The sequence below is a fragment of the Vipera berus genome, assembly GCF_964194415.1.
Source record: "Vipera berus genome assembly, chromosome: 3".
Lineage (NCBI taxonomy): Eukaryota > Metazoa > Chordata > Lepidosauria > Squamata > Viperidae > Vipera > Vipera berus.
In genome coordinates, this window is record NC_138204.1 from 87,877,356 (window position 1) to 87,900,911 (window position 23,556).

At 39.0% G+C, this 23,556-nt stretch overlaps 2 protein-coding genes across 6 annotated transcripts in view; both read right to left on the reverse strand.

Moving 5' to 3' along the window:
* Positions 1 to 898: 898 nt before the first annotated feature.
* The window catches only part of HCCS (holocytochrome c synthase), a 33,290-nt gene continuing 10,632 nt past the window's right edge, over positions 899 to 23,556 (reverse strand). Inside the window, exons 1-7 of one of the 5 annotated variants that reach the window (XM_081325108.1) lie at positions 22,931 to 23,440; positions 15,362 to 15,514; positions 14,655 to 14,791; positions 9,071 to 9,219; positions 7,209 to 7,328; positions 1,434 to 1,520; positions 899 to 1,171 (exon numbers count right to left, since the gene is read on the reverse strand). In XM_081325108.1, coding sequence (XP_081181234.1) covers positions 973 to 1,171; positions 1,434 to 1,520; positions 7,209 to 7,328; positions 9,071 to 9,219; positions 14,655 to 14,791; positions 15,362 to 15,467 — 798 coding nt within the window. In that variant the 5' untranslated portion in view covers positions 15,468 to 15,514; positions 22,931 to 23,440 and the 3' untranslated portion in view covers positions 899 to 972. Of the gene's footprint in view, positions 1,172 to 1,433; positions 1,521 to 7,208; positions 7,329 to 9,070; positions 9,220 to 14,654; positions 14,792 to 15,361; positions 15,515 to 18,747; positions 18,767 to 19,523; positions 19,599 to 22,930; positions 23,441 to 23,556 lie in introns of those variants that run through there. The other 4 variants (XM_081325107.1, XM_081325109.1, XM_081325110.1 and 1 more) reach the window with 4 other exon arrangements.
* LOC308666352 (TLC domain-containing protein 4-B-like) overlaps positions 15,443 to 23,556 on the reverse strand; it is a 38,171-nt gene continuing 30,057 nt past the window's right edge. Inside the window, exon 8 of the mRNA XM_081325115.1 lies at positions 15,443 to 15,514. The gene's annotated coding sequence lies outside the window, so the exon portion shown is untranslated. The remainder of the gene's footprint in view (positions 15,515 to 23,556) is intronic.

Below are 23,556 nucleotides of genomic sequence, written 5' to 3' on the forward strand. Positions count from 1 at the left end.
CATATAGTCATGCCAGCCACACGATCATGGAAGCGTCTTTGGACAATGCTTGCTCCCTCGGCTAAGAAATGGAAATGAGCACCTCCCTAGAGTCAGACACAACTAACTGGTCAGGGGAAACCTTTACCTTTAAAAAAAAAACACCTTTCAACAGTCGCTGAACAAGTGGTCGTAACCCAAGGACTACCTATAAAATACTTAATCATGCCTGTCAATTTTGTCTACCATATCAAATGATTTCTGACTACTTTACAGTGGATATTATACAGATTTGTAAATAAAGCATGGTTTGTTTATGACTGTGATCATTTTGAAGGATAAATTCGTGGGACCTTCATTACATAAGCCACTTTACTACAGTTAATAATTTAGATTTTAAACGTTTTAAATATCATTTTTAGTTGTATGTACACTGAGAGCTTATGGACCAGAGACAAATTTCTTCTGTGTCCAATCACACTTGACCAATATTCTATTCTATTCTATTCTATTCTGTTGTTGTTCTGTTCTACTCTCTACTCTACTCTACTCTACTCTACTCTACTCTACTCTACTCTACTTCTATTCTGTTCTATTCTATTCTAGTCCACTAAACTCCGCTCTCCACTGCACTGCACTGAACTCCCTCTCCCATTCCCATTCTATTCTGTTTCCCTTTTTTGATGGCAGATAGTATATTTCAAAGCAAAATCAAATTTATATTTAATTGTAGTTTTAGGGCACTGATATCATAGCAATAGTAACAACTGATCCAAATAAATATCTTAATATATGAGGAACCTAAAAAGTTGATACAAACAGAAAACTAACACTATGATTTTTAAATAACAATGTGTTTAAAATAATTCATTTTTCCATCATCCCCACTTTGAGCATGGATACACGCTATCAGTAGAAGCATTGGTAACATAAACTTTATTAAAATTTACTAGATTGAAGTAATATAGTCCTGTTCACACCATGTAAAATCAATTATGAAGTCCAACGCCACCAAGCCACCTTCATCCTATCCCACACAGCAGTCAAGGAATCAAAAGCAGGACGAACATCCAAAATGGTAAACTGATAGTTGTTATCTACTTTTCCTCCATCGTAATAATCAATGACATATCGGACTTGTGTTCCACAGCGGTCAACAATCCAATCGTGTCTGTCAAAAGGCAGTTCATAACTGGAAGGAAAAACAATTTGTAATTATGCGCTCTCTGATAGGCAGACAGACAGACAGAGACAGACACACAGACATAGACAGACAGGAGATATATAGATATAGATAGATATAGATATAGATATATAGATATAATATGTAAGTCACATTTGCAATTCTAATTGTAGAAAGTACCATATTACCAATACTCAGTCTTCTGCTGAAAACAAAAAAAATTAATTTTAAGATTTCTCTCCTTTTAAATAGAAAACAAAAATCAACATACCCCATCCAGGATCGTATTCTAGCTCTCGGAGAATATTCCTTAGCTTTACCTCCAAATTGAACAAGGGTTGGTCCACATGGACAGTCCCTGAAAAATAATTTTAGAAATACATAATGAAAAGCAATGCAGAAAAACAAATTGAACATATCCAACTAGGGCACAAATTTCAGCCCTAAACAGCCATAACAAGGGCTTAAAAACATAAAAGCTCCAAGTTCAGAGAATAAAATATTGTGTCTTACAGAACATTCATAAGAAATATCAATTAAAAGCAATTCTCTAGAGTTAATATGGGGATGAGACAGCATACAGGGCAGAGGTACAAAAACTATCCATATGGCGTTGTAACAACAACTGCACCTGAACATCGACAAAAGAGATGGTGCTAGACTTCCGGAGGAAAAAGGAGGAACCTGCCCCACTTTACATCAGGGAGGACTGTGTGGAGAGAGTTTCCTCCTTTAAATTTCTGGGAGTCTACCTCTGCAAAGATCTGACCTGGAAAGTTAATACAACCCAGGTGGCCAGAAAGGCCCAACAGAGACTTCACTTTCTCAGGGTCTTGCGGAAGAACAGGGTAGAACAACGGCTTATGACCCTCTTTTACCGGTCTACTATAGAGAGCGTCCTCTCGTATGGTATTGTGTTTTGGTATGCTGGTCTGAAAGCCACGGATAGGAAAGCATTACAGAGGGTGGTGTTCTGTACCAGCCTGCTACCGGCCCTGCAGAAAAGGCAGGGACAACCCCTTTTACAAGAAGGCAAGAGGCTGGAACTAAGCCTGCCAAATTTATGGATACAAAAGCAAACAGAACAAGACACGAACCATGAAACAGGAGCTATTCAAGCGGTTGCCTTCAGCAAACCAGCCCTCCCACACATTCCCCTTTTATACAGTTCAGGGCGTGGCTTCTCTCTGCCTCCTTCCGAGGTGCCCCATTGCCTTCCTCTGTTTACTCCTGATTGACTGCCTCCTGCGTCGGGCGTCCTTGAACAGGGCCAGCTGTGGGTCATCTTCATCCACGCTGTCAGGCTCACACAGCTGGGTCTGCGTCGTGACCAGGTGGGAGGGGCCTGGCTGAGGGCTCTCATCAGCAAGCTCTCCAACCCCCTCAGCAAGCTCTTCAACACCCCCCTCCTCCTCTGAGTCGTCCGACCCAACTGCCGAACCCACAGGCTGACCCTGAATCACAACAGGTTGTGAGCACAGCACAAGACATTGTGGGCTGTCCCCTGACACCACGGGATGACATCGCCAGGGCTCGCTGCCTTGGAAGAGTGAGGAAAATTGTCAGGGAGGACTCACACCCTGGACGGTATCTCTTTACTCTCCTACCATTGGGTAGGAGATATAAGAGTATAGCCAGCTGCACCAACAGGCTGAAAAACAGCTTTTATCCATGGGCTGTTAGGCTTTTGAACGGGAAATAATTTTTATAAACTTTATGCATAATTGACTTGCGAGGCCGGTGTGTTGTGCAATTAGTTCACATGGTGTAATAAGATGGAGGGTTTGTGACACTAAGTTGGAGGGTGGGGGCACGAAGGGAGGCTCAGCCAATCTCAATGTATACATGGTTGTACTTTGACAATAAAGGTTCATTCATTCATAATATGCAGTACATTCAGAAAGTATTCAGACCCCCTTTACTTTTGTCAGTTTTGTTATGCTGCAGCCTGATTCTACAGTTGTTGAAATACATTTCCCCCCCATTAATCTACACTCAGTACCCCATAATGACAAAGTGAAAACAGAATTTTAGAAACGTCTAAAATGAACAGTGCCTGGTTTTCTCCAGACAGAACGTTTAGAATTGAGGCCAAATAGTTCAATCTTGTTCCTCATAGTTTGAGTGTCCTTCAGGTGCTTTTCTGCAAACTCCAAGCGGACTTTCATGTGTTTTGCACTGAGGAGAGGCTTCCGTTAGCCACTCTGCCATAAAGCCCAGATGAGTAAAAGGCTGCAGTGATGGTTGACCTTCTGAAACTGTGTCCCATCTGAACACCGGATCTCTGGAGCTCAGTCAAGAGTGACCATTGGGTTCTTGGTCACCTCTTACTCAGGGCCTTCTCCCCCAATTGCTCAGTTTGACCTGCCAACCAGCTGTTGGAAGAGTCCTGGTTGTGCCAAACTTTTTCCATTTGAGAATTATGGAGGCCACTGTGCTTTTAGGAACCTTCAGTGCAACAGAAATTTTATTGTAGCCTTCCCCAGATGTGTGCCTTGCAATAATCCTGTCTCTGAACTCCGCAGGCAATTACTTTGATCTTATGGCTTTTGCTCGGCTACAGTATCCGTTGTCAGCTGTGGGGCCTTCTATTGAGAGGCGTGTGCTTTTCCAAATTATGACCAATCAATTTAGTCTACCACAGGTGGACTCCAATCAAGATGTAGAAACATGTTAGCGGGGATCAAGAGAAATGGGAAGCACCAGAGCTAAATTTCAAGTGTTGTTGCAAAGGGTCTGAATAATTATGTCAAAGTGATATTTCTTTTTAATAAATTTACAGACTTTCTAAAATTCTGTTTTCACTTTGTCATTATGGGGTCCTGAGTGTAAATCACTGAGAGTAAAATGAATTTCAACAATTGTAGAATCAGTAACACAAGGGAGATTATTAAATCTTGAGGGTTATGATTTGTTATTTGGTTGGCATGCATATTTATTGTATGATAAGAAGGTGGATAATGTTTTTAAGATACATATATTAAGGTATGCTCTGTTGCGAGTATGGAAAAAATATAGACATAAGTTAAATTATAAAATACCAATCTGGGCAATACCTAAACATGCAATAGAAAATATAAATGTGGGATTTAAACATGATGTGATTACATACAAAGAAATTATAAGGATAGAAAGGAATGTATGGCAATTAAAGCCATATAATATTTTAAAAGAAGAAAAGATAGTACAAACTTGGTTCCAGTGTGGGCAGTTACAAGCAAGATGGAAAGAAGATCAGAAAGTTGGCATTTCGATAACTGATGGAAATTTGGTAAAACAAATTAGAGATCAAGGTCAAGCACATATAAGAAGGATATATAATGCACTGATAGAAATTGACTCAGAAACGGAACGGAATTTAAGAGAGAATTTTTATAAAATGTTTTATAGGTGGCACTTAGACCCTAAAAAGCTAGCAAGTATGTATCCGAACTGCCAGCCTAAATGTCGGAGGTGTGGTTGTGAGGATGCAACGTATTATCATATATGGTGGACTTGTAAAAAAGTCAAAGCTTTTTGGATTAAAATTTGGTGGAGCATGCAGAAGATATTTAAGAAAAAGATAAGGTTTTCTCCACAGTTGTTTTTGTTGGGTATTATTACAGATTTTACTGTCATAGATACTAAATTATGTTGAATCTAATTACGGTAGCAAGACTTTTAGTAGCGCAATATTGGAAGGAGGAGGAACTGCCTACTATAGAAGAGTAGACTTTGAAAGTTTCTAACTTGGCGGAAATGGCAAAGATTTCAGCATATTTGAAAGAACAATCGCAACAGAGATACATTGTGGAATGGAGAAGATGGATCGAATATATTCAGAATAAATATGGGACTAAAGAGTTTCATTTAGCATTTGAATAAGTATTGGTTTTATATGATGTATCATTAGTTATGTTATTTGTTAGTAATATAGTTATGTTTAAGGGGAGTTAAAGTGCGATAGAATTTAATGTTTTATTTTAGCTTGTTAGCATATTTTAGCTTAAGTTTGTAAAGTTTATACCCTGTACTCAGCTCTGGGAAGTCAGGGGGGGGGGGCAGGGGAGGGTAAGGGAGGGTAAGGGGGAGGGGAGGGGGAGGGAGGGAGTTTTTCTTTTTAAAAAAATGTACTGTAAAACTTTTCAATAAAAAAAACAATTGTAGAATCAGGCTGCAGCATAACAAAATTGACAAAAGGGGGTCTGAACACTTTCTGAATGCACTGTATATTACATTAATTCTGGGGACTAATATATTAATTCTGTGTAGCTGTGTATGTTAATTTTTTTCACCTTGAGCAAAAAGTTAAAAGCTATTCTGAAGCCAACTAAAAAGTAGCAAAATGTTTAAACAGAATTCACCTAAATCTGGGCTCAAAAACAAAACTTTCCAATAGAGATAAGCTTCCTCTTTCCTAAAAAAGATTTTTCATTTCCCCTTGAAGAGATAAACATAAGACAATTTAGGAATATATTCAGCTTTAAAACAATTGGGAAAGAAAATTTCAGGTTTGGCGGGGATATTTTAATATAAATCTGATGGAAAATTAATTTTTTGTCATTTTTGTTAATATGAAGTTTCTGATTTCCAAAGAGAGTTCTGTTCATTTTTGTTTGTTTAGGAGACAGCAGTCTATGTAATCAATCTCATTTTCTAGTTTTTATATTATTGTATTATGTAATATAATTTTATTTATAATTATGTTATAGTAAGGGAAATACTTATCCATTTTGCAGGAAAAAACAGAAAGCAAAAAAATATTTTATTACATTTGTTTAAATATTCTGCAGGTTTTTATAGCTCTTGTTAGAATATAAGGACACTGCAGTGAAGAACTAAATAATGTATATTGTGCACCTCTCAACTTACATATGTAGTTTGGCAAGAAATGATGAAAGCCACTCTCCACATATCTTTTGAGGAAAAGTATGCTAAATGAAGGGACGCGGTGGCTCAGTGGGTTAGGACGCTGAGCTTGTCGATCAGATGGTCGGCAGTTTGGCGGGTCAAATCCCTAGTGCCGCGTAACAGAGTGAGCGCCTGTTACTCGTCCCAGCTTCTGCCAACCTAGCAGTTCGAAAGCACGTAAAAAAAATGCAAGTAGAAAAATAGGGACCACTATGGTGGGAAGGTAACAGCGTTCCGTGCGCCTTTGGCGTCTAGTCATGCCGGCCACATGACCCCGGAGACGTCCTTGGACAAGCGCTGGCTCTTCGGCTTTGAAACGGAGATGAGCACCGGCCCCTAGCGTCAGAAATGACTAGCACGCATGTGCGGGGGAACCTTTACCTTTACCTTTATGCTAAATGATCTAGTGACAGAGTGTAAGAGACATTCAAACAGTCTCTTAAGAATACTGGTAGTCTTCGACTTACAACTCAGTTACTCGTAAGTTGCCAAGCATCTGAATTTTTATCGCGTGACTATAATGGTCGTAAGTGTGAAAAAAGGTTATGTCACTTTTTTCAGGGCTGTTGAACAGTTGTAAGTTGAGGACTACCTGTACTTAAAGACAAATTGGGTTCTAGAAAGTTAAACAGAGTCAGTTTGGTGTAGTGATTAAGGCATCAAGTTAGAAATCAGGACAAGTTCTGCCTTAGGCACAAGGCTAACAATGTAACCCTAGGCAGACATTCTCTCAGTCCTAAGAAACAACCCTAAGTGGCAAACTGCTTCTGAAATTCTGCAAATAAAATTGCAAGAACTAGTCCAGACAGTCACCAAGAGTCAACACTGACTCAAAGGCACAAAATAAAAAATAATAATAAAGGATAGCTATTGACAATTGAAAGGTGAAAAAAAAATAGCATTACTAGAATGTTCCAGAAAGGATTTCTATCAGTTTCCCACTTCTACTATACCAGGCATGTCAAACTGCCGGCTCGCTGGCCGGATGCATCGTACTAAAACCGCACCCACCCCATTGCCAGCAATGGGGAAAAAGTCACGATATGTCACGTGACGTCACATGACATCACGAGTTTGACATGCCTGTATACTTTCAGAACACATTCAGACATGCATATCAGAAAGCATTATAATTTAAAATTGTATATATACTTGCCTAACATGAAGTAATTCCCATTTTAAAATTTCCTTCCAAGTCTGTTCGTTGTTCCGATTATGAATTTTGATAATATTAGACATATCTTCTGGGGACATGTCATCATCTTTCCACCTCCAGCTAAAAAAAAGGCAATACTGAAAAAGTTAGCAAGATGAAGAGGTGAGCTGTTTATGTGGTATTTGCTAGCATAATGTAACATTTAAGAGGTTGAGGTACACTAGAAAGATCCAGGTTCATGTCTTCATTTGACCACTGAGTTTGATGAGTGACTTTGAGCCTGTTCACTGCTTCTTAGTCCAATTATTTCCTAGAACTGCGGTTGTATAGAGGTGGCATTACATAACCTTCCACTCCCTAAAGAGAGGAAGTAAATACAATGTAATAAGTATCTCAGTCTCCTCCTTCTCCTCTTCCTCCTCCTCCTTTCACTCTAATTGGAAAAAAAATGTGCTGACCTTAAACATTGAATCAAGATTAACTTCTTCCTAGCCTACTTTTACTAAACAAACAATAAGTGATTGTGAATTTACAAAGTACAAAGTTCATAAATTACATAACATAAAGAAACTACTAAAGTTGATTTTGAGCCAGTTTGGTATGTCAGTTAAGGCATCAGGCTAGAAATTGGAAGACTATGAGTTCTAGTCCTTGCTCAGGCACGAAGCCAGTTGGGTGACCTTAAGTAAATTCATCTCTCTTAGCCCTAGGAAAGGCAATGGCAGATCACTTCAGAAATCTTGCGGAGAAAACTGCAAGGGCCCATCCAGACACCAAGAGTCAACACTGGTTTGAAGGCGTGAACATATGCACGCACCCACACTCACATTTTAAAAAATATTTGGTTTTTTTAACTCTTAATAAATGTAAACAACAAAGCCAATTAACATTTACCTTGCAAATCTGCCCCAAATTCCAGATAGGTTGGGGCATGAATAGGGAGAAAAAGAAAAAAAAATCCAAGGCTGCTACATTATTACAACGCTAATACTAATATAACAATTATTATCTGTATAAAATTACTATAACTCAATTTTTAAACAGGTTAAATCTTGATCACTTAGAATAAAATTGTCAGCAATAAAGAGCCAGTTCAAAAGCTAAGATTTGATGAATTTTGTTGGTAAAACTTTAGTTTTTGGTACTCAAGCTTGCTTTCAATTAATATTTTTGGTAACTGTTCAAGTATAAATTCATAAATGGAGATGCTCAAGATTTTCGGAATTTAACAACACATTAACAACATAATCTTATAATCTCAATTCCCTGGTGCTACATAATAACATTCAACCAATAAATAGCTACAAATGAACATTAATGAAGCAGATGTACTAGTGTACTTTCAAAACTACTGCATCTCCAACTTAAGATAAACGACAACCAATTTTTCTGATCAACTTCTGGAAAGTCCAATTAACCTGAAAAAATCTTATGTATTCCAAAAATCCTGTATATTGTCCAAATTATATTTTTATATAATTTTTAATTGATAATAAAGAATTCTTCTCTAATCTTCTCTAATCTAATCTCTAATCTTCTCTAATAATGAAATCTTCTCTAATAATCTGCAGAAATTTGGAAGCAACCAAGGAATCTGGACCAAGCAAGGAATGCTGAATATATTTCAAAAAATGTTAATGTATAAATAATAGACTGATAGTAATTATGTCATTTCTACTCAGATTTTACCAAAAAAATGCCTTTCTTACCATTTTTAGATAAAGGTCTTTCAAAAAAAATCATTTTTTGTGAGAACTTAAATCAAATGTTACAATAGGAAGGTATGAGAAACATGTTCTTTGGTTCTATACATATCATTATTCTGTAAAACTAATATAAAACTACATTTATAATTTTCTTACCCTTTCCTAAGCATTGCATTCCAAAACATCTGTTCTGAGGGATAAACCCAATTTTTTTCTGAATAAGCTCTAGGAATAGTTGACTCTTCTCTTACTGTAGATAATGAAAAAGGTTGCCCAACGGATGGTTGTTGATTAGGAGGTGGCATCTAAATAAAATATTAAAAACAAAGTTAGAGAAGCAAATATATTCCATTTATCAACTTGCTTCATTGTATTTGAATTCAAGACAAATAAGTTTAATTCTGATATAGTGCTTTGACTACAGGCCAAATACACTGAATGGACTAACATGTTAGTCCTTTAGTACTCCCGGTGCTTTTTTTCTAAAAAAAAAGGTGCCGGAACTCTCATCTTGGTGGGCGCAGGAGGCGGAGGGGTGGGGGGGCGGTGCTGCTGCAGTCAAAGGTGAGAAGGGTGTTGGCGGCGGGCTCCCCTCCCTGGGGCTGGAGCCGGCGCGGCTGGTGCTGTGGGAGCAGCAGAGCCCACTCTATATGGCAGGGCTGCGCAATGCGGGCAGCAGAGGCGGTGCGGGCCAGGCGATGTTTTAATCTTATGATTTTAAAAATATATTTTTTCTATTGTAAGTTTCCCCAAAACTCGCCATGTGGATTGCATACAAATATTACATAATTGGTAAATAAAGGTAGAACATATGTTAAGTATACATCAAATGATAATATGCTTCCCTACAAAGTCAATTCTTGCTCAATGACAGACCAAGGAGTTAACTCGGAAAGGCAAGAGGGAAATCTAGAAGAGGTCTGTGCAGCTCTTCAACATCTTCATCAACGATTTGGATGAGGGGATAGATGGGGAACTCATCAAATTTGCAGATGACACCAAGCTGGCAGGAATAGCCAATACTCCAGAAGATAGGCTTAAGATACAAGAGGATCTGGACAGACTCGAACACTGGGCACTATCTAACAAAATGAAATTCAATTGTGAAAAAAGTAAGGTTCTACATTTAGGCAGGAAAAACCAAATGCACATGTATAGTATAGGTGGTACCTTGTTCAATAGTAGTAACTGTGAGAGAGATCTCGGAGTCCTAGTGGACAATCACTTCAATATGAGCCAGCAGTGTGCTGCAGCTGCCAAAAAAGCCAACACAGTGCTAGGCTGCATTAACAGAGGGATAGAATCAAGATCATGTGAAGTACTAATACCACTTTACAATGCCTTGGTAAGGCCACACCTGGAATATTGCATCCAGTTTTGGTCACCACGATGTAAAAAAGATGTCGAGACTCTAGAAAGAGTACAGAGAAGAGCATCAAAGATGATTGGGGGACTGGAGGCTAAAACATATAGGGAACGGTTGCTGGAATTGGGTATGTGTAGTTTAATGAAGAGAAGGGTGAGGGGTGACATGGTAGCAGTGTTCCAATATCTCAGGGGCTGCCACAAAGAAGAGGGAGTCAAGCTATTCTCCAAAGCACCTGAAAGCAGGACAAGAAGCAACGGATAGAAACTAGTCAAGGAGAGAAGCAACCTAGAACTAAGGAGAAACTTCCTGACAGTTAGAACAATTAACTAGTGGAACAACCTTCCTCCAGAAGTGGTGAATGCTCCAACACTGGAAGTTTTTAAGAAGAGACTGGACAGCCATTTGTCTGAAATGGTATAGGGTTTCCTGCCTGAGCAGGGAGTTGGACTAGATGACCTCCAAGGTCCCTTCCAACTACTACTACTATTACTACTACTACTAATTATTATTATTATTATTATTATTATTATTATTATTATTATTATTATTATTATTATTATTATTATTATTATTATTATTATTATTATTATTATTATTATCTTGTAGAAAGGAAAGGCCCAAACTGATAAATTAAAAATCTTTGTGGTCTGCAAAGGAATGCTGGTGGGCTAATCAATGATTTGGTGACTAGAGGAGCATCTACAGTGTTGGAGCTTGTGGTCATGGTAAGCCATGGAGGCACTAGGCAACATGACTTTCAGGGCAGTGGTGGTGATTTTATTACTTTAAAAAAAAGTCTGTGCTCTGTCCAAGGGTGCTTGGTAGGCTGCATGTACAGGCCTGGTCTAGAATTTATTTTGGAGCATTCAACTATCTAGAGCAGGCATGTCAAACTCATTTTGTTTGAGGCAACTTTTTATAAAAGAATTGCCATTAATTTGTTTTAATAAAATAATTTAAATCAATTTTTCACTTGATTTCAAATTAAATGAATGAGATTTTTTTTAGTACAATTGCCAAATGCAATAAACTGGTTTTAGGTATATGTTACTGGAAGGAAAAAACAATCCCTGTTGCGTTACTGATCCCAGAGAAACATAGTGCCATAGTTATGGATGAGAAATATTGGTTGCAAAGTTGGCATTTCTGGATGTAATACAGATATTTTGGACTTATTTTTGTTTCTTTGCATGTTTGGTATTTTTAAAAAGGCATATGCTACTGACTACGCTTATGCACATATGTAACATGATCACTGCTTGTCCAAAATTTTACTATACAGATAATACTCCCAGAAATTATTTTAGCCTTTTTAATAAATGTTATTGATGTTAAGCTCACCAGGGAAAACATCATATATTGTTATGTATGTACTAGGTTAATTATTTAAAGACTGAAGTGCAACATAACTAGATTCTAAATACCGTATATACTTGAGTATAAGCCGAATTTTTCAGCCCACTTTTTGGGCTGAAAAATTCCACTTCGGCTTATACTCCAGTCAACAAAAAAAACTTACCGAGGACTTGTGCGCGGCCGAGGCTTTGGTGCTTCCGGGATCGCGCGCACCTCTCCCAAGCCACCGCCGTCCGGAGACCTGCCGAAGTTTGAGGAGGTTTGGGGAGGTGCGCGCGCACCTCCCCAAACCTCCCCAAACATCGGCAGGTCTCCGTTCCTCCGCGCCCTGCCTGCCTGCTTCTTTCTGCAGCGGAAAGAAGCAGGCAGGCAGGGCGCGGAGGAACGGAGACCTGCCGACGTTTGGGGAGGTTTGGGGAGGTGTGCGCGCACCTCCCCAAACCTCCTCAAACTTCGGCAGGTCTCCGGACGGCGGTGGCTTGGGAGAGGTGCGCGCGATCCCGGAAGCACCAAAGCCTCGGCCGCGCACAAGTCCTCGGTAAGTTTTTTTTGTTGACTGGAGTATAAGCCGAAGTGGAATTTTTCAGCCCAAAAAGTGGGCTGAAAAATTCGGCTTATACTCAAGTATATACGGTATTTAGAATCTAGTTATGTTGCACTTCAGTCTTTAAATAATTAACCTAGTACATACATAACAATATATGATGTTTTCCCTGGTGAGCTTAACATCAATAACATTTATTAAAAAGGCTAAAATAATTTCTGGGAGTATTATCTGTATAGTAAAATTTTGGACAAGCAGTGATCATGTTACATATGTGCATAAGCGTAGTCAGTAGCATATGCCTTTTTAAAAATACCAAACATGCAAAGAAACAAAAATAAGTCCAAAATATCTGTATTACATCCAGAAATGGCGACGTTTGGGGAGGTTTGGGGAGGCACCCACAGCGGAAAGCAGGCAGGCAGGGCGCAGAGGAACGGAGACCCGGCGACGTTTGGGGAGGTTTGGGGAGGCGCCCAAACCTCCCCAAACGTCGGCAGGTCTCCGTTCCTCCGCGCCCTGCCTGCCTGCTTCTTTCCGCTGTGGAAAGAAGCAGGCAGGCAGGGCGCAGAGGAACGGAGACCCGGCGACGTTTGGGGAGGTTTGGGGAGGCGCCCAAACCTCCCCAAACGTCGGCAGGTCTCCGTTCCTCCGCGCCCTGCCTGCCTGCTTCTTTCCGCTGTGGGCGCCTCCCCAAACCTCCCCAAACGTCGCCGGGTCTCCGTTCCTCCGCGCCCTGCCTGCCTGCTTCTTTCCGCTGTGGAAATTAGACATATTACATTGAGAAAAATGTTTCTCATTTCTTTCCTGTTACCTTTGATTTCATTGCAGAGATGTTAACATAAGAAATAGATTATTTTGTTATCTAATTTTACCTTCCAAAAGACAGAAGCAGATGAAAAATGTGAGGTTCTTTCCTGTTGGCTTTTCTGAATTAGCTGTTTTAGATTCTAAAAGTTTAGTTCCTAAAGAAGTAATCCTGTAAATAATTTTAATGTCCTCCTCTAGTGCAGGCTCTTTTATGACTCAAGGACTTCCAGAATTCCTGAGGCAGCATGGCTCAGCTTGGAAACCTCTCCCTTTCCCCTCAGCATGGCTGGCTCAGGATTTCTGGGAGTTGAAGTCCACGAGTCATAAAAAAGAGCCAAGATTGCTAGCCCTGCAATAGGCTTAGGAAAACCAATAAAGGAGCTGGGTTGTTTTTTGTTTTTGCAAAAAAAAAAAAGGTTCCAGAACGCCGTTCTGAGCGTTCTATGAGAAAAAAAGCCGAGTACTCCATTCAGATTTTACTTAACTCTGACATTGCCTAATTTATGCAGCAGCAGTTTTTCAACTACTTCCTTTGTAGATATTTGTAGATAAGAGTTTCTGAAAATCAAATACCAATTCTAAACAATTCTATGTACGCCCTTCTTTTTAACTGAGAATCAAGAACAATGGGGATGAAAACTGAAATTAAACATAACTAAAATTTAATTGGGAATAGAAAAAATGGTGTAATGAACTGGTTAAAAGCTTAAATATATGGAAGCTACATTCCTATATATTTATTTTATTTATTTATTTTAATTTTAATTCCATATATATCCCACCCTTCTCCGAAGACTCAGGGCGGCTTACAAGCTTAGCAGTAGCCTTCATTCTATGTATATGCCTGCTTATTAGGGCTTTCACACACACCCCAAGCGGCATTATTACAAAGTCAGCTTAATTGCCCCCAACAATCTGGGTCCTCATTTTACCTACCTCGGAAGGATGGAAGGCTGAGTCAACCTTGAGCCTGGTGGGATGCGAACCTGCACTAATTGCAGGCAGCTGGTGTTACTTAAGGAGTTATGTGTTATTAAATATGAGAGTACCTCAGATGCCAAAATGTTAAAACAGCTATGACTTAGTTTAAAAGACGTGTTGAAAACTGCCCTTTCACATTGAGAGGAATAATTTCCCATATTAAAAATTATAATTTGAAGGGATGATAAAGCTGCATTTCAGGTTTTTGCAGGTTTGCAACACTAGAATTTCATGTTATAAGCCTCAAGTGAAACTAATAACATTTCATTAATCTCTGAGTTCACCTAGCCAAATCATTAAAATACTAGCCAAATTCTTATTCAAAAATGAATACAGGCCTGTCACAAATGTTTATTTGCAGAATCATAATAAACTGAAAAATAGTTTTTCCAAAATTATGCTAGTTGAGTTCTGGAAAAGGCAGCTATAAAGAAAGGAATATATCAAGATCATTTCTAAGGGCAGCCAGGTGCAATAATGTTTTCAACAGGAAAATTTAGTGTTCATCTTCACTATTGATTAGTTTAATATATTCTCAGTTCAACTGTGACAAATGAAACAATTAAGAACTTATTTTGAAAGCAGAAACAGAGGAATAGCAAAATAACACCTAATCTTTCAAAAGTGTAAAACATCCCTTTTGTAATAACAGTGCACTCAGGGAACAAAAATGAAATTACCATATTCCTAGGATCAATCTTTTCTTCTGTATTAGATTTGACAGGGCATTGTACATATTCATATGCTCTTTCTTGATGTGCAGGAACAGGTGGGTTCTGCTTCTCACTGGAACTGTCATCAGATTTTATTGGACAGGCTGTAATAGAAAAAAAGTATTAAAATGCCAACTTGCATACTAGGAGTAAAAACTAAATTCTGTCATGCAACTTCTAGCCTCTATTTCAGAAGGATTTTAAAGGTAAAAAAGATTAACAAGACCTATAGTACCCATTTTACTCTTTAATGTTCTTCCAAACCTTTAGAAACAAGCCAGAAATTTTTACCTCTGAGCCATATGACTTCAATGGCCAAGTTTAGCTTTCCTCTAACTAGGGGTGTCAAACTGCCGGCCCACGGGCTGGATGCGTCACGCCAAAACTGCACCCACCCCATTGCTAGCAATGGGAAAAAAGTCGCAATACGTCGCGACACGTCATGTGACGCCAAGAGTTTGACACCCGTGCTCTAAATGAAGGAGAGATAAAAACATACCATGCAGCAATTCCAACTCATTTCTACAACTAAATGGATAGAAAATGTAGTTTTTCATGTTTATCAGCCAGTAGCTAAATACTTTTAATGAAAATGTGGATACTATTCCTGTTCTTTAAAAAGATATTTATTCCTGGAAAAATGCCTGGTTATTTTAATAAGAGTGAACACTCACCTTCCATGTTCTTCTGATGCATGGGACATTGTGAGACTTCACTTTGAGGCGGCTCTGATACAGTTGTCTGAACTGTAGTTAATGGAGAGGATGCAGATAAACCCATGACAACCTTGACTTTCTGCTTTACTTTTAAATTACTGGATAGATCATCTGAAATTCAAATCAATACAATTTACAGACAACAACAAAAGACTTACAAATAATATGCCTAACAGAAGAAATATAAAAACATTGTATGAACTGTAAAACAGTTACTAAAATACTAGAATATTTTAGATTCTAAACTATTTACATCATAATAAAATATATTAATGATCCCCAATATTTTCATTTGTTCTTTAAATTTCCCATTTCTTTCTTTTTCAGGATCCAATCCATTCCATTTAACCACTTTTTTGATCTTCCTCTTCTGCTGAGTCCATTCATCCTTCCTCCACACATTTTTTTGACAATCTTCAATCATTCTCTCTGTATGACTGAACAACTTCAATGCATTTATTTTGTTCTTGTCACTCTTTTTTATACAGTTGGTACTCAGTTATCATCCATTTAATATTTTACCACATACATTTAAGGTATCTGTTTTCACTACCTTAAATTTACTTTTATATTCTCCTTACACAGTCAATTCTCATTTTCAAACAATGAAATAAAAGCACACTCATTTATTTAAAGGATCTCACACGATTTAAGTAAACAGGTTTGCAAAAGACATAAACAGCTGGGCAGAACTCTAAAAGGGCAGTTGGCTGTTTTAACTTCTTTCAACAAACTTTCAATCCTTAGAACAGATACATCTTTCTACAGACATCAAATTTATCAAAATAAATGCCCTTTAAAAGGCAGTTAGGTTAATGGTCATCCCTACATGTTGTAATTAGTTTCATAATTCTATTCTACAGCTATACACTAAATGAAGAATAGCTTCTTTTTACGCATTGTGTAGGTTCCAAAACTTAATTTCATTGGATGATCACAGATGCAGTCCAGTTTCTTCACACAGTGCACATTAATATTAGCCATCTTAAACATATTTCTCTAAATTAATTTAAAAATCCCAAATGCTACAATATTTCCTAAGCACTACTTTATCCTATATTCACAATTATTTGCATGAGGACTTTTAAAAATGTATTAACGGCTACATATGGGCAAAGAAGGGGGAAAGAGGTTGTAAACAAAACAGAAAATAGATATGACCAGAATAAAAACTGTTTGCATAATTTCATTGACTTTTTTTTTACCTAAATTGATTTAAGTTACATCACTTCACACTTTATCAAGTTCTAAAAACACTAAGTTTAATTGTTGACTATTGGTTGCAATTGGGAATGCAGCAGTGGTGGGATTCAAATATGGGAACCACCGTTTCTTTGTGTGGATGCCGCTTCGGGAAGTCCATTCTGGACGTGGACAACAAAACATTAGCTACCAGTTCTACCGAACTGGTGTGAACTGGCTGAATCCCACCACTGGAATGCAGGCTAGATTGAGTTCCCTCTTCTAACTACTCATTTTTGGTACTTCTTCCAATTCTATAATCTGTACATTGTGTACAAAATGGGCCACATTCAGAACTTTATGACAAACTTATGATAGTACTTTTTAAATCCTTTAATTCTTTTTCCTAACCAAACTATGCCAATGCATTAATCAAGCTATGACGTAAGATCCCTTTTCTAGTCAATGTTTAGCTCAGACCCCACTGATCACACTTTACATATTTTGTTTTCAGATACTATTCTTAGAATGTACTCCTGGGAAAGGGAAATTATTCGTTACTTTACTGAATAATTATTTTTATTAATTTTCACATACAGGACAGATGTATTTTTTATCAAGGCATTTATCTTCATTTTAGGAAGGCTCTCAGATCATTAGCGATTGCCTTTTTGATGAATTGGTACTCTGGTTAAAAGCTTTTTTAATAAGCTGAGTTAATGGCTATACAATTTAGTCAGTTTCTACTATTTTTCTGGAATCTCATAATTGTTTTAATGTATTATACTTAACCAGAAAATATATACAAAATGTTCCATGCATGAACCACACCATCCATTAAGTAGATAGGCTTGGTGGTCTATGTACAAACAGAAACATGCACGTTTTGGTTGTTTTAATCCATATACAGTATTAAAGTGTTATAAGGATCAAAATACAGTTATTCCAGGCAGAAATGGGGAGGGTGTAGTGAAAAAGGCAAGACTATGGATTTCTTTGGAAATGTGTGTGGGTGGAAAAGGAGAGAGAAAAAGAAGATACTGTGAAGTTCAGGGAGCTCTGCATCCCGGTAGGATCTCATGCTAGAACATTGGCAGCAATAACTGACAGAATGCAAGGGAAGAAAGAAAGGTGTTGGAAGATCAGAGAATAGGTGGGCCTGTGAAATATGCCACCCATGAATATTGGCAAGAGTGGAGGGGAGGGAGCAGCAGAACCCTGGAAAAATTGGACAGGGCTGTGTGCAGGCCATGAAGAAATGGGGAGACACGTAACACTACTAGCCTTCCATACTCTCTGTATAAAACCTCTTTGAGATCCCTCTGAATGCTTCAGCCAAGGTTTTGTTTCTGCCAACCATGGGCAATGTAACTCTCCAGTTTGACATAAGGCACATTTCCCATTTCATGACTATCCCATTAGCTACCATGGATTTTCCCAAGGGGCAAAAAATGGAAAACAAAAGTATTTTAAATCAATTAAAACAGTAGAACTTGTTAGATGTAACTACACATGTTTTCAACTAGTACGGTATCAGAAACACAAGGAACACTAGAAAAGTATCAGGAACACTAAGATGTTACTAGAATTGTAACATGAAGCTTCAAGGATTGAACAAATCAGATTTGGTCACTTGTTAAATAATTTCCCCAACACAGAATAATGCTTCCATTCCAATTAGGCCACCATCAAAGCTGACATGAGCCAGAGCATAAAACAACTCAAAGAAGTAGTGCAAGATCAGAAGATGTGGAGACACCTGGCCCATAGAATCGCCAAGAGATGGACACAACTAAATGGATATCATCATTATTATCCAATTAGGCATTTTGATACATGTGAAAGATGAGGTCCAAATCTGGACAATCCTAGGCAAGTCATGACAACTATTCACCAGGATAGTGTGAATCTGGTGATAGTATTCACAAAATGAAGGCAGTAGATGCACTTACGAGAAATAAAATGTGGAAATTAAAACGAGGAAGAAACCAGATTTTGGGGGGTGGGGGTGGGGAATGGGTCTACATCTGCATCAAAAAAATAGTTACATCAAGACTGTAACAGAATTTTTTAACTAATCCCGTTATAAACATTTTAACCCACTTTAACTAATCCCGTTATAAACATTTTAACCCATTTTAACCCACACATAAAACCCTCACCCTCTCATTTCACAACATCACTGCCATAAGCAGCACCTTCAAAGGCTTGGATATCCGCCTTATACTTGTGTAGCGAGAAGGGAAATTATCTGATTTCTTGCCTGAGCTGGGTCGACCCAAGGTCACCTTGTTAAACAGGCCGATTTTCTAGCCTGACGTGAACCTTTACTAGTTTACATGACACGTTATCAAATTCGACACAGGAACCCACCCGGCCACCAGCTTCCGCCTCAAAACCACGTTTTTCTAGCAAGTTAGATAACTGAGTCCATTTTATTCCCCTCCCTCCTATCAAGAGTTTTCGGCTCCCTTCCCCCTCAGTCGCCATGGCGGAGGGGCGTCCACCAGCTCCAGTTCCTGGCCCCGGGGTTGCGGGGCGGGAGGGAGAATTGAAGCCAAGGTCTACCCCAGGGGTAGGCAACCTCGGCTCTTTTATGACTCATGGACTTCAATTCCCAGAATTCCTGAGCCAGCCATGGCTGGCTCAGGAATTCGGGGAGTTGAAGTCCATGAGTCATAAAAGAGCCGAGGTTGCCTACCCCTGGTCTACCCCGAATGACAGCTGTCGCGTCGTTTTCTCTCTCGCGCTTTCCTTGACATCACCGCCCTCCCATCTATTAGAGGGAAACCTGAACACACACACACACACCAACTTGGCTAAAGAAACCACTAAAGAGGCGACTGCACGCGCTTTCTCACGCGCTCGCTCTCCGCTACACGCGGGGAAAGTGGCCGGGGGGGGGGGGAAAGGGGAGCCGAAGAGGCGCATTAATTACCTCAGTTCTAATCTCCGGAGCCCGATTTCCCCGAGAAACTCACCTCGCGCCTCTCGCGAGAAGGGCCGTTCTGCGGTCAGGCGGAGCTTTAAACAACAAACGGGGGAATTAGACAAAAGGGGGCGGGGGCGGAGAAGGCCGCCGTTTGGGCGGGTTTTGGAAGAGCGCCAGTCGGCGGAGAGAGCGAGTTGGGAGGGAGGGGAGGTAGAGAACCTCTCGTTTGTTACCACGGTAACCGTAGAACGTGCTCGCTGAGGCCGGTAAGTCGCGCCTGCGCAATGGAGTTGCTTCGGCTGTAAGATGTTTTCGTGTCAGTTTCCACTTAACTCTGGAGAGGGGAAGAGGCTTAATTTATGCTCAGCTACATACATGAAGTTCTGAAGGGAAAAAATAACAGCCTTTCGCTTTGTCTGCTTTTGGGGGGCTTCCCACATGTCTTTCCCTTGGGCTGAAAATCCTGCTTGGATTTCAGCAGGATTTTCAGCTCCTGAGCAGACCCTCCCAAGGTCTTCCCCCCCCTCACCAACCAAAGCAGGGGTCTTCAAACTTGGCCCTTTTACGGCTCATGGACTTCAACTCCCAGAATTCCTCAGCCAGCGTGGCTGGCTGAGGAATTCTGGGAGTTGAAGTCCATGAGTCGTAAAAGGGCTGAGTTTGAAGACCCCTGAACCAAAGCATCCATTGCTCCTTACCATCTGCTAAAACGAACTGCATGATCGCTTAATGAGCACAAGCTGGAGTCCGTTGATTGCAGTCATTGCAGTCGCGTGAGCAATCATGACATCTCGCTTAACTACTGCTTTGCTCAACGACCAAGATTCTAGTCCCAATTGTGATAGTTAAGCAAGGACTATCTATAATAGAGCCTTGGTGGAGCAGTGGGCTAATGCCTCCTTAAGTAACACCAGCTGCCTGCAATTAGTGCAGGTTCGCATCCCACCAGGCTCAAGGTTGACTCAGCCTTCCATCCTTCCGAGGTAGGTAAAATGAGGACCCAGATTGTTGGGGGCAATTAAGCTGACTTTGTAATAATGCCGCTTGGGTGTGTGTGTGAAAGCCCTAACAAGCAGGCATATACATAGAATGAAGGCTACTGCTAAGCTTGTAAGCCGCCCTGAGTCTTCAGAGAAGGGCGGGATATAAATGGAATTAAAAATAAAAAAAATAAATAATTGGAACTGCTTACATCCTGGAACAATATCTTTAATATTATTAAACGACACCATCTGTTTATCCCAGGTCTTTGGGAAGGACCCAATAAGTAGATAAACATGACAAATCCAATCTAAACATCTGGCTGACTGTAAAAGTCGTTTCCAACTCTAGGGGCCGGTGCTTGTCGATCAGATGGTCGGCAGTTTGGCGGGTCAAATCCCTAGTGCCGCGTAACAGAGTGAGCGCCTGTTACTCGTCCCAGCTTCTGCCAACCTAGCAGTTCGAAAGCACGTAAAAAAAATGCAAGTAGAAAAATAGGGACCACTGCGGTGGGAAGGTAACAGCGTTCCGTGCGCCTTTGGCGTCTAGTCATGCCGGCCACATGACCACAGAGATGTCCTCGGACAAGCGTTGGCTCTTCGGCTTTGAAACGGAGATGAGCACCAGCCCCTAGAGTTGGAAACGACTAGCACGCATGCGCGGGGGAACCTTTACCTTTACCTTTATATTTGCTGTAGACTGAACCTTTCAGTTTGAGGGTAGAATGAAAAGGTTTCAATTAATTAAAATGTAAAAAAAAGTACAGCTGCTACAGAGGTAATGGCTTTTCCAGGTACAATTTGAATATAGAATTTCATCATCAAAATTAAGTTAGAAAGTTACCAAAACTTGAAAAGTACCATGTAGTTATGAATTCAATTTTCAGCACAATAGATAAAATGCCACATTTTTAATGGAGGAGTTAGCGTCCACATTTTCTTCATTTTTTTATTTCCAAGAGCATTCTAGTATCATGCACAAATTATTTCCCACTTTACTCCAAAACTAGTCTTGATCCAAAGCCAAACTTCCTGGGATTAGAGAGGACTGTGCTGTAAACACACCTGAAAGCTAAACACACCTGAAAGGTGCAAAGTTCAAGAAAACTGCCTTATGTTTGATGTTGAAAAATACCCCAAAACATGTTACCTATATATTATTTAAACTATAAATATAAGGCCTTCAAATAGATTTCAAGTTTACGATATTTTTTACCTTCTGGGTAGATTTCCCTGTTATCTTACTGATGACACCATTTCCAAAGCAATGTTTAATTTTATTATCTCTAGATATGTTTAGATATTTTTGAAATATATATTACAAACATTTGTCCTTAAGAATTTTTTCAATTGGAGAGAATACATAAACATACATGAGGTGACTGATTTATTTAATCTGAAACTTATCTTATTCTGTATAGTTTTATTTTAAATCAAAAGGGCATACCAGTAACATACCTTAACTTTCAAACATAACAAGTTACAGTTAGTATATCAACTTAAAACATAACATGGTTTATTTTCAGTTCAGCATTTTGCATGAATCAATCATGGTTTATGGCTTAAAATATTGTTTAAATCAAGCCAGCTAAGGCTTGCCCCACAAACATTTATTAAGCAAATTTCATTTAAGTGTCCTATGCAAACCAATTCACACAATACTATAGATTACTTTCATTTTCCATAATAAAAGTGCCAGTTCAGATGAACCAGATAGTAGAGGAAAATCTGGTGGCAAGGAAACATCTGGTTCCCATTGTCCATATGTTCCTGTTACTTTCAAAATGCCTTTAGTCCAGCAGTTTCATAGGTGATTAGACCAGGCCAGGGTTGAGTTTATATAAGCATACATAATGTCATATAGTTTGACCTTAAGGCACTATTAAAATATTCCCCAATTTCCACTGCAAACCATCTGGTTCTTAGTTCAACTAGTATATAGAACACGGGTGTCAAACTTGTGATGTGATGTATCGTGACTTTTTTTGCGTTGCCAGAGCTGGGGTGGGCACGGCCTCCACATGATGCAATAGGCCCGCAGGCTGGCAGTTTGACACCCCTGATATGAATATGTTGCTGTCAATGTGGCAACACAAGATTTAATTTGTTAAAATTACAATGTTTTAGTTGCATTATAATTCTAGGTATTTCAGAAGTTTTGCAAAATATTTTAGAAATGATGGGAAAGAGTTTTCTCTCCTGCAAATCTTTTTATCCATAATTAGAAGTATTTGTTATAGGAGCTGGGATACAAGATTGCATTTTGTCCTTGGTCCTCTTTGGGTTAGATTCTCACTCTTATCAAGTCAACCAGGAAATATTCAAAACCAATGTTTTCCTTTTATTTGAAATCTCAGTAGGTACATTATCAAAGTTCAATTGTAAATTCAATATTTAAAAAAGCCTAATGTAAATTCAGGTTAATTTACATACGGGATCTATGGAAGGTTGTATATGTTGTTGTTAGTTGCGAAGTCGTATCCGACCCATCGCGACCCCATGCACAATGTTCCTCCAGGCCTTCCTGTCCTCTACCATCTTCTTTGTTGTATATAGCCACTGGGAAAAACAATTTTCCTAAAATATTGGTAACTTTATGCACACTGGAGAAGAGATGAAAATATTAGCCTGGCAATATAAGTGGATCTCAACTTTGAAGAAGTGGGAAATGAAAGTTCTTAATGACAGAAATGGTTTCTTAAATATTTTAAGCCGAGGTCATATTTTGGTCTTTAAAATCCAAATATGAAAAAATGGCCAAGTTTTTTCTACCCAGTCATAGCTTTGGGGACAGCTCTCTTTGCAATCCAGCTCTACAGAAATTTATAGCATCTTCTGTACATTACTGAAAAATGGCAACTGTTTACATGAGATCTTCAGTACAGAAATAAGAGACCTATTAGAAATGAATGTTTAATGTGCACTTTCTAAGATATTTTCCTTGAAATGCTTAAATGTGGAAATGGCTGCTTTCTAATCAAACATGCTTTTAATCATACTCCACTTATCAATATAATATTTCAGTATAAAAACTTTAACCTTCAACTGATGTCTTTTAA